This window comes from Sebastes fasciatus, chromosome 8 (assembly GCF_043250625.1).
Source record: "Sebastes fasciatus isolate fSebFas1 chromosome 8, fSebFas1.pri, whole genome shotgun sequence".
NCBI lineage: Eukaryota > Metazoa > Chordata > Actinopteri > Perciformes > Sebastidae > Sebastes > Sebastes fasciatus.
The window spans coordinates 18,569,587-18,581,883 of record NC_133802.1 but is presented as its reverse complement, the minus strand read 5'-3'; the positions used below and the strand labels follow the sequence as shown (position 1 = coordinate 18,581,883).

At 42.8% G+C, this 12,297-nt stretch overlaps 1 protein-coding gene across 2 annotated transcripts in view; it reads left to right on the top strand.

Moving 5' to 3' along the window:
- Positions 1–3,287: 3,287 nt before the first annotated feature.
- The window catches only part of nkain4 (sodium/potassium transporting ATPase interacting 4), a 54,998-nt gene continuing 45,988 nt past the window's right edge, over positions 3,288–12,297 (top strand). The window contains exon 1 of one of the 2 annotated variants that reach the window (XM_074644085.1): positions 3,288–3,690. In XM_074644085.1, the coding sequence (XP_074500186.1) occupies positions 3,637–3,690 (54 nt within the window). In that variant the 5' untranslated portion in view covers positions 3,288–3,636. The remainder of the gene's footprint in view (positions 3,691–12,297) is intronic. The other variant, XM_074644084.1, reaches the window with a different exon arrangement.

Here is a 12,297-nt window from a genome sequence, read left to right as displayed (position 1 = left end):
TAACAAAATTAAGATACACATAAACAGAAAATAAATATATAGAAAATAAATAATAAATAAAATAAAAAGATTTTCAAAAACAAGAGTCCATTCCCTTCTGAGGGTCTACCACTATTGTGAATTTTTACGTATCCTATCTTAATTATTCCTCCTGTAGAAGCTCACCAATATCACTACTTTCTATGAAATCATTATACGAGTTTCCTATTTCCTCATAAACACCCAGTTTGTTTTTCATAGTATAGCTACTTAGTAGGATGCATCACCTGATTGTGCACAGATTACATAACAGGCCTATAAGAATGTATCTGAGACAAGAGAATATGACTTGAATATAAAGTACTGGAGCACAGACAAACTATCAATCATCAGAGAAAACAGATGCAGGTGGGGGATGATGTTACTTCAAATTGATCTTGGTTCTTGTTTTTTTTCAGGTTGTAAGCTCTCATGATGAAAGAACTGCCTTTTTTCTCAAACGATATAAAAAAACAAAAAAAAAGCCCAATTCGTGCCTGCTCCTCGGCATCCATAAATACCCTGAGGTTATTTTTGGCGATGACGGTGGGAGGAGCTCCTCCTGGGCCTCGGCTGGACGCAGGTGGGAGAAGAGAGGAGAGGAGAGGAGAGGAGAGGAGATGAGAGGAGAGGAGAGGAGAGAGAGGAGGAAAGAGGAGGAGAGGAGAGGAGAGGAGAGAGGAGAGAGGAGAGGAGAGGAGAGGAGAGGAGAGGAGAGGAGAGGAGAGGAGAGGAGAGGAGAGAGGAGGATAGAGGAGAGGAGAGGAGAGAGAGGAGAGGAGAGGAGAGAGGAGAGGAGAGGAGAGAGAGGAAGAGGAGAGGAAGAGGAGAAGAGAGGAGGAGGTACATTATAAGGAGCAGAGCGGAGGAGTGTGTGATGAAATGAGATGTGAAGTGTTCCCTCACTCAGCCCGCAGACGCGTAAAAGATTTATCAAGCTGTTGAGAGAAAGAGAGAGAGAGAGGCGGGACCTGCCTCTATACCAGGGCTGCCCAAAGTGGGGCCCGCGGGCCAAAGTTGGCTCGCCATCAGGTTTGATTTGGCCCACCAGATGTTAGCAAAGTCTTTTTTTTCTATTAAAAGACCCAACCGACTTCACTGTCTTTTGGAGGCCGTACACGGCTCGGGTTAATGGTTAGAAGATAGTGGCATCATATGTAACTAGAAAACCGAAGGACTCCATTATACCAATCATGTCATGTTAGCTTGTAAGGAAGGAGGGTAACACTCTAAAGTTGGGCTAAATGTTGGTTTGGAAAAACTGGCATGGCCATTTGTCAAGGTGTCCCTTGACCTCTGACCTCAAGATATGTGAATGTAAATGGGTTCTATGGGTACCCACTAGTCTCCACTTTACAGACATGCCCACTTTATGATAATCACATGCAGTTTTGGGGAAAACATGCAGTTTTTTGAAAGCAGTATACATGGGAACTTGGGATCCTAGTACCATTTTGCATCTTAACACTACAATATAATAGGTGTTTTATTTGGCCCGTGGCCCTCCATCGAGTTCCAGTTGTGGCCCTCCAAGGGAAGAGTGTGTGCACCCTTGCTCTATACACTGCGAGAGAGGAGGAGGAGGGTGACTTAGAGAGTTGCTTTTAAAATATTTTACTTTTTTTCTTATTATATATCATACCGAGCAGGAGCAGTGGTTATACCCAGGAGGCAAGATTCAAACAAAAGGTCTGTGTGGAGAAAAGGCAGGACAAGAAGGATTTGGAGAGGAGGAGTTGTGCGTAAAAGAAACTTGTCATAAAATAGTAATAGAAAATAATAATTCAACCAGAAAAGTGCCTCTCTGAGATTGATCTTTTACATGAGTGCCCAAGATAAAGGGAGAATCTTGGTTTGATTATTATTGTAAAAGCACTCAAACTGAGTCTAAATATGGGATTGAGATGTTTGTAAATTACATAACTGAGAAAAAACTTGGCTTCCATTTTGAATAATGACCCTGTACTGCTGCTTTTTTTTTTTTTTTTTTTTTTAAAGAACTTGTCAGAAGTGCGTCTCATCATATGTGCACCAGGTGGCGCCTGTCCTCCGTCAGCAGCAGCAGCATCATTAACAGCAGCTCATTTAACCCAGTGTCCCTCCTTCGAAGTCATTAAACCTCAAAATGAGAAATGAGTTGTTAACAAACACTAGTATATGGATGTTTAACGTTTCCCCTCAAATAAATGCCTGAAATCTTGGCTCAATGGCTTTATTTGTGTTTATAATTTTTTTATTAAAATTAAAATTTAATATTTGGAACAAGCTCCCAGAAACCTCCAGGACCAGCTCCAACTCTGAGTTCTTTTAAAACAAAGCTTAAAACTTCTCCTGTTTGCTGCTGCCTTTTATTAAACCAGGTAATGATCTTATACTGCACTAAAGCTTTTACTCTTGTGTGTTATATTCTATTTTAGCTTCTATCCTAGCTTTTATTTTTAGCTTGTTTTTATTTTTTAATCTTTAATGTTTTTATGTTTTTATAACTGTTTTAATTATGTTTTAAAGGGGACATATTATAAAACAAGTGAGATTTTCATGTTTTTTTTTTTATTATAAAGCAGGCTTAAGTCCTATATAAACACTGTGAAAGTATCAAAATGCTCAATCCACAGGGAAATACACACAGCCCGTATTCAGAAACTCTGCATTTGAAACAAGCTGTCAGGATTTCTGTCCATTTGTGATGTCACGAATATACAATATTTAGACCCTTGACACAATTTTAAACGTAAACATTCTAAATGTGTCCCAGTTTATTCCTGGTTGCAGTTTATGTAAATGTCATTAGCTGACAGGAAGTAAACATGGACCCAAACTGTTGCCTAGCAATGCAATCCTGTTGCAATTCCGTAGTAATTCCGTTGAAATGCGCTAAAACGGAGCGTTTCAGACAGAGAGGGTAAATACAGGCAGTCAGGCTGACAGTATGAGGAAAATACAGTGTTTTTTGGACATTACAGCATGTAAACATTTTCTAGTAGAAATACAAAATACAAGTATCAACCTGAAAATTAGCATAATATGGGTCCTTTAATGTTCTTTTGCACTTTGAATTGCCCTGTTGCTGAAATGTGCTATACAAATAAAGCTGCCTTGCCTTATAATTGCTTTTAAATCGGCTTAATTGGAATGTATTCGGTCACCATGGCAATAAATTGATTGCCTCTGTTATACATTTTTTTTAATTAACAGGCGCGCACTTTCTTTCTCTCCCTCACCACAGACAGACAGCCTCCACAAACCAGTTGACGCCCAGAGTCAGCCACATCCCAGCCCACGGTTGACTACCCCAACACCACCACCACCTCCCACCCAACCCCCTTCCTCCTCCTCCTCCTCCTCCTTGTACACACCGGTTCTCAACCACCCAGCCAGTCACCTCCAGTGCGACCGGCCGGCAGGAGCAGGAGGCAAACATTCCGACCCGGAGCAGCAGCAGCGAGGGCGATCCTGCAGCCGGTTATTTTGGCTCAGCTAAAGAAAGACGCACCGAGAATGGGACGCCGGTGCCTGGATCAGGACTGAGTCTGGTCGGCAACAACGAGAGCTCCTCCGACCCCGTTTCCAAGTCCCTTTTCTCCCGGATCAGAGTCACGTTTCCACCGCTGCTTCACAATGGGCTGCTGCAGCGGACGATGCACTCTCATCTTTCTTTGCACTTTACAGTTGGTGAGTTGACCTAACACTTCTCTACTTGTTTGTTTTTTTTACAAGTTTTCACTGTGCTTTTAGTGTTATATTTTAGTATGATAAATTACTTTATAATGAAATCTCTCTCTTTTAACCCACTACTTCTCTACTTGTTGTTTTTTACAAGTTTTAACTGTGCTTTTTAGTGTTATATTTCAGTATGATAAATTACTTCATAATGAAATCTCTCTTTTAACTTGGCAGCACGTTCTTTATTTTATCATTGTCCTTTATTTAACCAGGTTAGTCCCATTGAGATCAAAGATCTCTTTTACAAGGGAGACCTGGCCAAGATAGCAGCAAGACAGTTATAGTGAAAGTAACAGACAACACATAAATTAACAACATTAAAACTTGCTCATACAAAAACACTTGCACACAGACAACCTGGACTGCAGTGATTTCACCAGAGCCTTAAACTCATTCAAGGTATAACTAAGTTTCGAAGTTGAAGATCAGATTGTACATTATTCCAAGCAGTAGGTGCCGAAAACCTAAAAAGCTTTCTTTCCCAATTCAGTCCCTACTTGTTGAAGGCTTACAGAGTATCACAGGTTGGAAAAACTGATAACAGGACATGTTTTTTAGAAATATCAGTACATCCTAAAACTTCTGTAACTCACTAGAAGTGGCAGCCACACATTACAAAACAACTCTCCACTATTCATATTTCCTCTATACACTCCTCTTACTTGCGTTGATAGTTGCTGTTTGAATAGAAATCATAACCCCCAGACTGATAAATGTTGTGTTTCGTGACTGATGTAAGTGAAGTGTTGTTCATTTATGTTCTTGATCCTTGAGGAAATTCACTGTTGTGACAGAAAACACATGGTGTTGCTGTTTGTGTTAGGAAGCTCTTCTCAGCCTTAAGTAGTGGCACAGTGGTGGGCAGTGTGCTGTGTGATGCATGATGAAAGTGCATTTAACAAATGTGTGGATTTGCTGTTTTGAATATTGTAATAATGACCTAAAATATACTCAAATAGTAATACCTGAAGTATCATGTGGTTTTGCTGTGTGAGGCAGCAGCTATTTGTTCAAAGCCTGTTTCTGTATTTCAGACCCAGAGTCGCTGCTGCCTCGTGATTTAAAACATTTAAGACGTCTGCTAATACATAAATCTCTTCTGTGATCTTAAGATCAGAGGAATTTGTTCATCAAGCACCGAAACCAGCTGTATTTTGGGGTGTTGATCCACAAAAGCTTTTCCGTTTCTGATCACTGAAGTGTGGACTGTGACATTTTACTGATGGCAGCCATGCAGTCTCAAGATGATGCTTCCCGTTGACACACAGGCCAGCTCGCCTTTGCCACTATCCCTGAGTAGAGTTTACTTGACAGGGTGTGACGATGTTATTTATGGTGGTATTAAAACGGAGCTTGCTCACACCATAAGCCCCCCCCTCCACCCCCGAGTAAATGTCGCTTTTAACAGCTAAGGGAGCAATAAAATCTTCTCCAGAGACAAAGAGTCAGATGGGGAAAGTTCTGATATATTGTATCGTGCGTGAGTGAATCAGAAAATAAAGAAAAATGGAACACAAATGAAAAAAGGAAAGCATTTGAGGGGAAGTAGCAGCTGGCATCAGTCATAACTGTGTTAGAAAAAAAGAAACTACTAACAACCGCCCCTCCCATTTAATAATGTATTCTTTACACAAGCCAACATCTCAAGACCCCCTCAGAGTTACTGAGAGTTACAGGTTTCCAAGACTTCCTACCACCTTCGGCCCTCGTATCCTGCTGCTCGTCCCACACTTCATGTTCAAAATCGATGGAGTGCTGATGTGTATTTGTGCCTGTGCATCCGTCACGTTTCAGCTCTGTCAATTCACTAAATAGTGAGGAATAGGGAACTTCACAATGGTTACACTAGCCCCCTTATTAAAACCGTGTCTCCCTCTCTGATGACACACAAACACCGAGGGCTGTGAACCCACCTTGAGGGACACACCTGTTTTCCCTTCCCAGACTTCGGACCTCTTCGCCTCATTAGAGAGAAGGAGGTCGACCATTTGTTAAGAGGTTTATAAAGCTGTCAGCGGGGCTGCCTAAAAAGTCCCAGAAGACTCCTGGAAACAGCTTTATTTTCCCCCAGCACTATTTCTGGATGACCTGACACTTCCTGTCTGCAGAAATACACACACTCGCACACACCTGCACACTTCTGATTAGTTTAACCTGCAAAGTGGGGTTGCATTAAACCCTGCATGACCTTTGGAAAGGTCACCAGGTTGTGTGTTTATGTGCATGCGTGTGCACATGAATATACATGTGTGGAAGCAGCACAAGGGGCCCCCACTCTCTCCCCTGGCTGAAACCTATGCATTGACAATGAGCCAGGTTATTCCCAGTCCATTACAGGGTAAAACTACCATTAACAAAACAACATACTCTGCTCCTCAGATGTAAAAATAGCCCCTGTGAACTGCCGTGTGCGCTAATTAGCCAGGCAGAGTGCTTTGATCAAACCTCTTTTGGCATCTCGGCCATCCCCCTAATTGAATTGTGGTGCGCTTTCCTCATCAACAGGCCGAGCGGAGGGACTCATCTCTCTGGGACAGAAGGCAACACATAATGAGCCGGTATTGATCGAAACGCCTCTGTTCCCTCTTCCCTGTGCAGCATAACTAGTCCAGACAGTAGGGCTGGATCGTTGTCAGAAGAACCCCGATCAGCCCCAGAGAATGGCGAAGCATTGGCAGGAAGCCCTGTCTGTCTAATGATTTGTTTGTACTCCGAGACACAGGCGAGCTCGTTTTTTGTCTCGACGGGTTGGTTGTTTGAAGTGTTGACCTGAAGCTGACCCGGCGTGGAAGCGTTTCGATTGGTCAGATACGGGACTTGTTTCCAGACATATTGTGAATGTCAGCGAGCGGCCATGAGGAGGGGATGCTATTCTGAATGGAGCTGATGGTTAATGCGGCACAGCATGGACAGTGGGTGATTGATGAAGGCGGCCTCTTCGTTTGGTCATGGTTTTTTTTAGCGGGAAAGGGCAGACGGGGACACACACATAATCACTCTGAACAAGGGTAATGAGCTCAGAACTGAACATTGACCCTGAAAATGCCCGGCCATAACTGCGCCGACGGATGCAACCTCAACAGAGACACAGACACTATTTCACACACGGACACAGCTGCGCAGTCCGACCTGTGAGTTATAGGTTAGTAGGTCTGGAGTTGGGGAAAGATTACAGCCTTTGTATGAAGGGGAGGAAGTGCAGCTCTATCATCTTTGACAAGAGGAGAGAAATGAAGGAAAGAGCTGGAAGGGGTTTTTGTTTGATCACAAGCAATGAGGAGAAAAAGGCGTCCATGTTGTCACAGTGGATGGCTTCGTTTGTTTCTATATATATAGTGCTTTCAGTGGAGTGATCCATAGTACAGAGGCAGCAGGGATCTGCAAGTTTTTACCTCATCCTCACCCTTAAAAACTAACAGACTACCCACAAGCTCTATGTGTGTGTGTGTATAATATCTTGCATCACGCTGCCCACTTTCCCCCTCTCCTCTTTTGATGACATAGCTAGAGAATATACCATCTTTGTAGTGTGAAGGCTTCAGAGATGGAAGAGTTCAACCAAAGTGCTTCCAAGAAAGTTTTAGCGGAGAAGCCTCCTCCTGAAGAGCGTTATCTCTGAAGGAGCGACATTATCCCTTGGCAGGCAGGCATCACGTCATCTCCCACACATTACAAAGGATTTAGGCTGTTTCTTTCTCTCTGCTTTCACTGCTAAGTCATTTGCTTTATGGAAGCACTAACATTCAAATTTCCTGTTGAATATTCACAAGCTCAGAGATGCTGGAATGTCTATCAACATGCTGTCTCTCCCTCTCACCTCACCAAATCTACATGTGTGCTGAAAGACACACACACACATACATACATACATGAGGTCTTTGCCCACAGCTTTGATATTAATGCATCACGCAGTTGTAATTAAGAATAATTACAGCAGCTGGGGCAAATTGCATAGCAATAAAACATTGTATGCCATCAGGCCGGAGAGTTACTGCTACTGTATAATCCTGTTCTGTCTTGCTAGTTCTCACGAGAGGTGATATATCAAAACCTGGTAACTAGTGAAATATAAAAGCTGTTCTTGGCAAGAGCACGAAGATTTCAATTGCATCAGTAGCGACGACATCTGTTTAGGGAGTCTCTTTTGGTGGGTGTTTTGTCGAGCGCATGTGTGTAACTTCTTCAGAGCGTCCGTGCGAGCGTGGCGTCCGGTGTGATCAATGATAATGAACTGTATTTCCTTGGCACTGCCAGGTTGATGGAGGAGATAGGCCAGCGGGAATAGAGTGGATGGTCACACAGCTCTTTTATCTCTCTGTTTCTGTACCCTCGTCTTCTTCGCCTCTCGGGGCCTGTAGGTTCTCATTAAGCCTCTCTGGACTGCGTGATTCGCATCATTGTGAGGAGAAAACACTTTTTTTTTACTGTTTGCTTTGGCTTGCACAGATGGTGGCAGAATAAGATAGCATCCCTATCTGAATTATCCACGCAGATACAAAATGTGGTGTCTGTGTGTGTTAGACACAGCTTGCGTACGGAGATGGGCCATAAACTAGGTGTATTCACAGATGCCAGCAGCAATTTATTTGTTGGCTTCTTTTCTTATTTTGGAAAGTGGATTCAAATGGAGCTGTACCAGTATGTGCTTAGGGTTTTAAAGACAGTTATCATTACAACATAAGGGTGACACACCGATGACTGTATTGGTTAGATGTGGACTTGGGGTGGGGTTTGTGATTTACACCACTTAGCCTGAGGCGACTCATAGTTGATTATCTGGAACCCAGCGAGCATTGATCAACACTATGAAGCCAAGTTTTAGCTCAAAGTAGCCTCATCAGCCTTCCTGACAAAAAGAAAATGAAAGAGCAATCAAAGTAACAGCGGTTGCTAATGTTGGTAATTGACATTTGTACAAAGCATGGGCTGTCACCTTTTCAAAAAGTCACCCATACGGTATATAGCGTAATGCACTGCACAACAGAACCCAGAATACTTCCACACACTGCCTCTCAGATGCTTCGGTGTCGTGATTATCCTATCAGTACGGCTTAGCTGACTATATTGTGAGTGGCCTCTTCCATTTTTATTTATTAGCTTACTTTACTGATAGGTCAATAGGTCATGCAGTAGGTCAAGCTGATTGCAATTTTAAGAGCACTCCCTGTTGGACAAGGCAAATGGTCTGCCGCGCTTATAGACTGTAAATTTAGAATTTGAACAGGTCATTACTATGGTGGCCCTTAGAGCTCAACACACTGCAAATTAAGAAAACCCATGATGCAAATAGACACAACACAAGCGAATAAACACGAAAACATCAATTTGATGACTCAGAAGCTCACAACACAATGGAAACTGTTTCCCAGGGACACTAAAAAGTGATGCACACGACTTGTTAGTGGTTGATGAAGTTAATGAAGTCGGCTATCCATCGTAGTGATCTCATGATTTAGATATTATAATAATAAGCAGCTAGATATCTGCAATAATATCTGAGTCATGCGATCACAATGTTAAAATAAGCCAAAAAACAAATTTTAGGTAATTTTCCACCACTGACGGATCGACAACTTCAATATCTTGATAATCCAGAAAAGGCAACAACAAACGCTGCATGTCCTCGCCATGTGCATCACTTTTTAGTGTCCCCTGGAAACAGTCTCCGTTGTTTTGTGAGCTTCGTGTAGCGCTTTTTCTAAATGCTGTGATGTGTCGTCAAAAATTTTTCAAATTTCTAATAAAAAATGATCCCTAGTTCTTATTTTGTAGAATTTATGGGTACAGACACTGGTTTGACATATACTGTATAACCTCCATTATTACTAAGAGAAGCAATTACATTTACTGCAGTAGAGGCAAACAAATAAATCCACACACTAGTCTAAGCGAGGATATAAAGAAAAACGAAGCAATGAAATCTATGTTGAATTGATACGAGCCCACTTATGTCCTAGACTGGAAGCCACATTTATTACTCCGGGTCCCCAAGGCGCCGTCTCATGCCGGCGAGCCTGCTGAAGCCTGCTGGCTGAAATGGTTCAGCAGCTTAACATTTAGAAGGACACAGCTATTGGTAGAAATTCTGTTATTTGTCATCAGTAACTAGTTAGATTAATTCATTATAAAGCTGCAGTTCAGACAAATTAAAATTACATGAATATTGATTAAAAGCTGCTGCTCACACAATGAGCAAAAAAGACAATTTTAAGACGGATCTTTAGGTCATCATCATATATAACATCAACTAATCTTAAAAGAAAGTATGTTTTAAATTTCCAGTCCTTTTAAAGGAGGGTTCATGTTTTTTTTCGTTCCAGCGACGTTGTGAAAGTGGGAGATTGAAGGCAGGAGGCTCTAACAGTATGTGACGGTGGGCCACAGAAGCTCCAGTAGTTTGTGTGATTTCAGAAATGAAGGTCTTAACCCTGTCTTCCATTGTCTCTGAGCCCTTATTCTTTTCTTTTTGAAGGTCACGCAGGTTGACATAATTAAGTACAGTGTGTGTGTGTGTATGTGTGAGTGCTGTACTTGTGCTGTCAAATGGACCCCCGGTGTTCAGCGCTGATTGTGGTCTTGACCCGAACTGTGATGATTGCTATGCCTGAACAACCCTCATCCACAGAATAGTGGACCCTGACAGGTCCTTGCCTTATAGCCACAAATAGCAGCCCCATCAAAAAAAAAAGTTGATTAAACAAACAGCCTTTAGTGTTTAAGGGAATGTGTTTATGGTGTGTTGTAGGTCAGGAAGCCAAGGTGACTGAATAATGAATTCAAACTCACAGCTCAGACTGTTGGGAGCTCCCTCCAGTGTGTCGTCATCTCACCTGAGAGCCTAATGCAACCTGGGTACTCAGGGATGAGAGAAGCGCCGCTTGAATGTGTAATGACTGTTAATGCTCCGCCCCTAACGCGTACCCTTTGTTAAAACACAACGAGGCTTTGTCTTATCTTCCTTTCTCTTTCTCTTTTACTCCTCCTCCGACATCTTCTTCCCCATTTTCTCCCCCTGCTGGGAATACGCTTGAATTATTGATCACCGGCTGATTTATCAGCAGGGCCAGAGCCACTGGAGATTTAGGGGAGATGCAGATAGTAAGGTGGAGAGAAACAGAGAGAGAAAAAGGGGGGGATGGGTGTCGGCGGCTCGACCTCTCACTCTGGGCCAATTATGAGCATGACCCTGGAGACCTGAGATCTCTATGTATAGCTTTCCCCTTTTCCCCCTCTCTTTCATTTTCTTTCCCTCCTCTCTGGTGCGCTGTTACCACGGAAACCTTTATGTATACAATAAGATGCTGAGGAGCCCGCAGGAGATAAAAACCAACCTGTCAAAAGGGAGACATGGGAATGTATGATGCAAATCTGAGATAGCGTGCTGAGGAGAGAGAGGAGTGGTGGTGGTGGAGGACCTCAGGGGGCTGAACATGGGGACACTCTAAAGATAGCTCCTCTTACATACATAGCCTTTAACCTCACCACAAAAACGACCCACCCAAAATGCAACCTAGCAACCGGTCGGATACAGCCAAGTGGTTTACTTGGCACAAATTTTATCCCAAATGTGCTTATTTATACTTTTGTATGACTTTGCTTGTTCAACACAGATTAAAGCAGCCAGGTTTTTATGCTAATTGTGAAGAAGTGGCAACTTTCCTGCTGTTTCTTGACCTTCCCCGGAGTCGGGAGTCGCTGCCCTCGCTGCGTGCATGTTGGTTTATAATAATATGTGTGTTCTTGGAAAACCCATCTCCTCTTTGTCCCTGGTGGCCCTTTTTACAACTGCTCGCCATTTTTAATGTCTTCAATTTAACAGACCATTAATTATGTGGTTATAGTGAAAACCTTGGGCTGGCAAACGCGAGCATGTGCACATGTAACCCATCCACGCAGACCGAGGCTTGTGTGTGAGTGCGCTCGACTGTGTGTGTGTTCCACATCAGTGACACTGCAATATTAAGCTATAATGGAGATAAAACTCCAACTATTTGCAAGCCCATTTCTCTCTTTCCATTCCAACGGTTCCAGCGGTGTCATTTGTTATAGCGTGGCATCGAATAAATTGCTTTGGGAGCGCCACAGCTGGGATGACTATCTTGACAGATCACATTCAGTTGAATGGCTGCAAAGCATATTCATCTCACTCAAATCCCCCCCCACTGTTTTTTTTTTTGGTCTTGTTTTACAAGCGGCTGATGACTTCACGGATGTGTATGCTCTAATTGTGTTGTGTGATCAAACGGTCGGACAGCAGGGACGCGCGCGGCATAACTTCCTCTGCTGGTGGATGAAAGATTAAGAGTGATGGTATTATGATGAAAAGAGCAACATTACTGACTCAATTATGGAAAGTAGAGCCGGAGGGTACAAACTGCTGACAGCTGTTTGCCGTTCTTGACTGCGTATTCTTGATGAGAATTTCCTCTCTGTCGCAGCTAAATTCCCTACTTGTTAATTGGGGCGAAACCTAAACAGTTTTTTGTTAGATCTGGGACATGGGGAGGCAGAAGGGGAGAGAGGATTGGCTGGTTTAAGCTGCTCTCATTTCGTCAC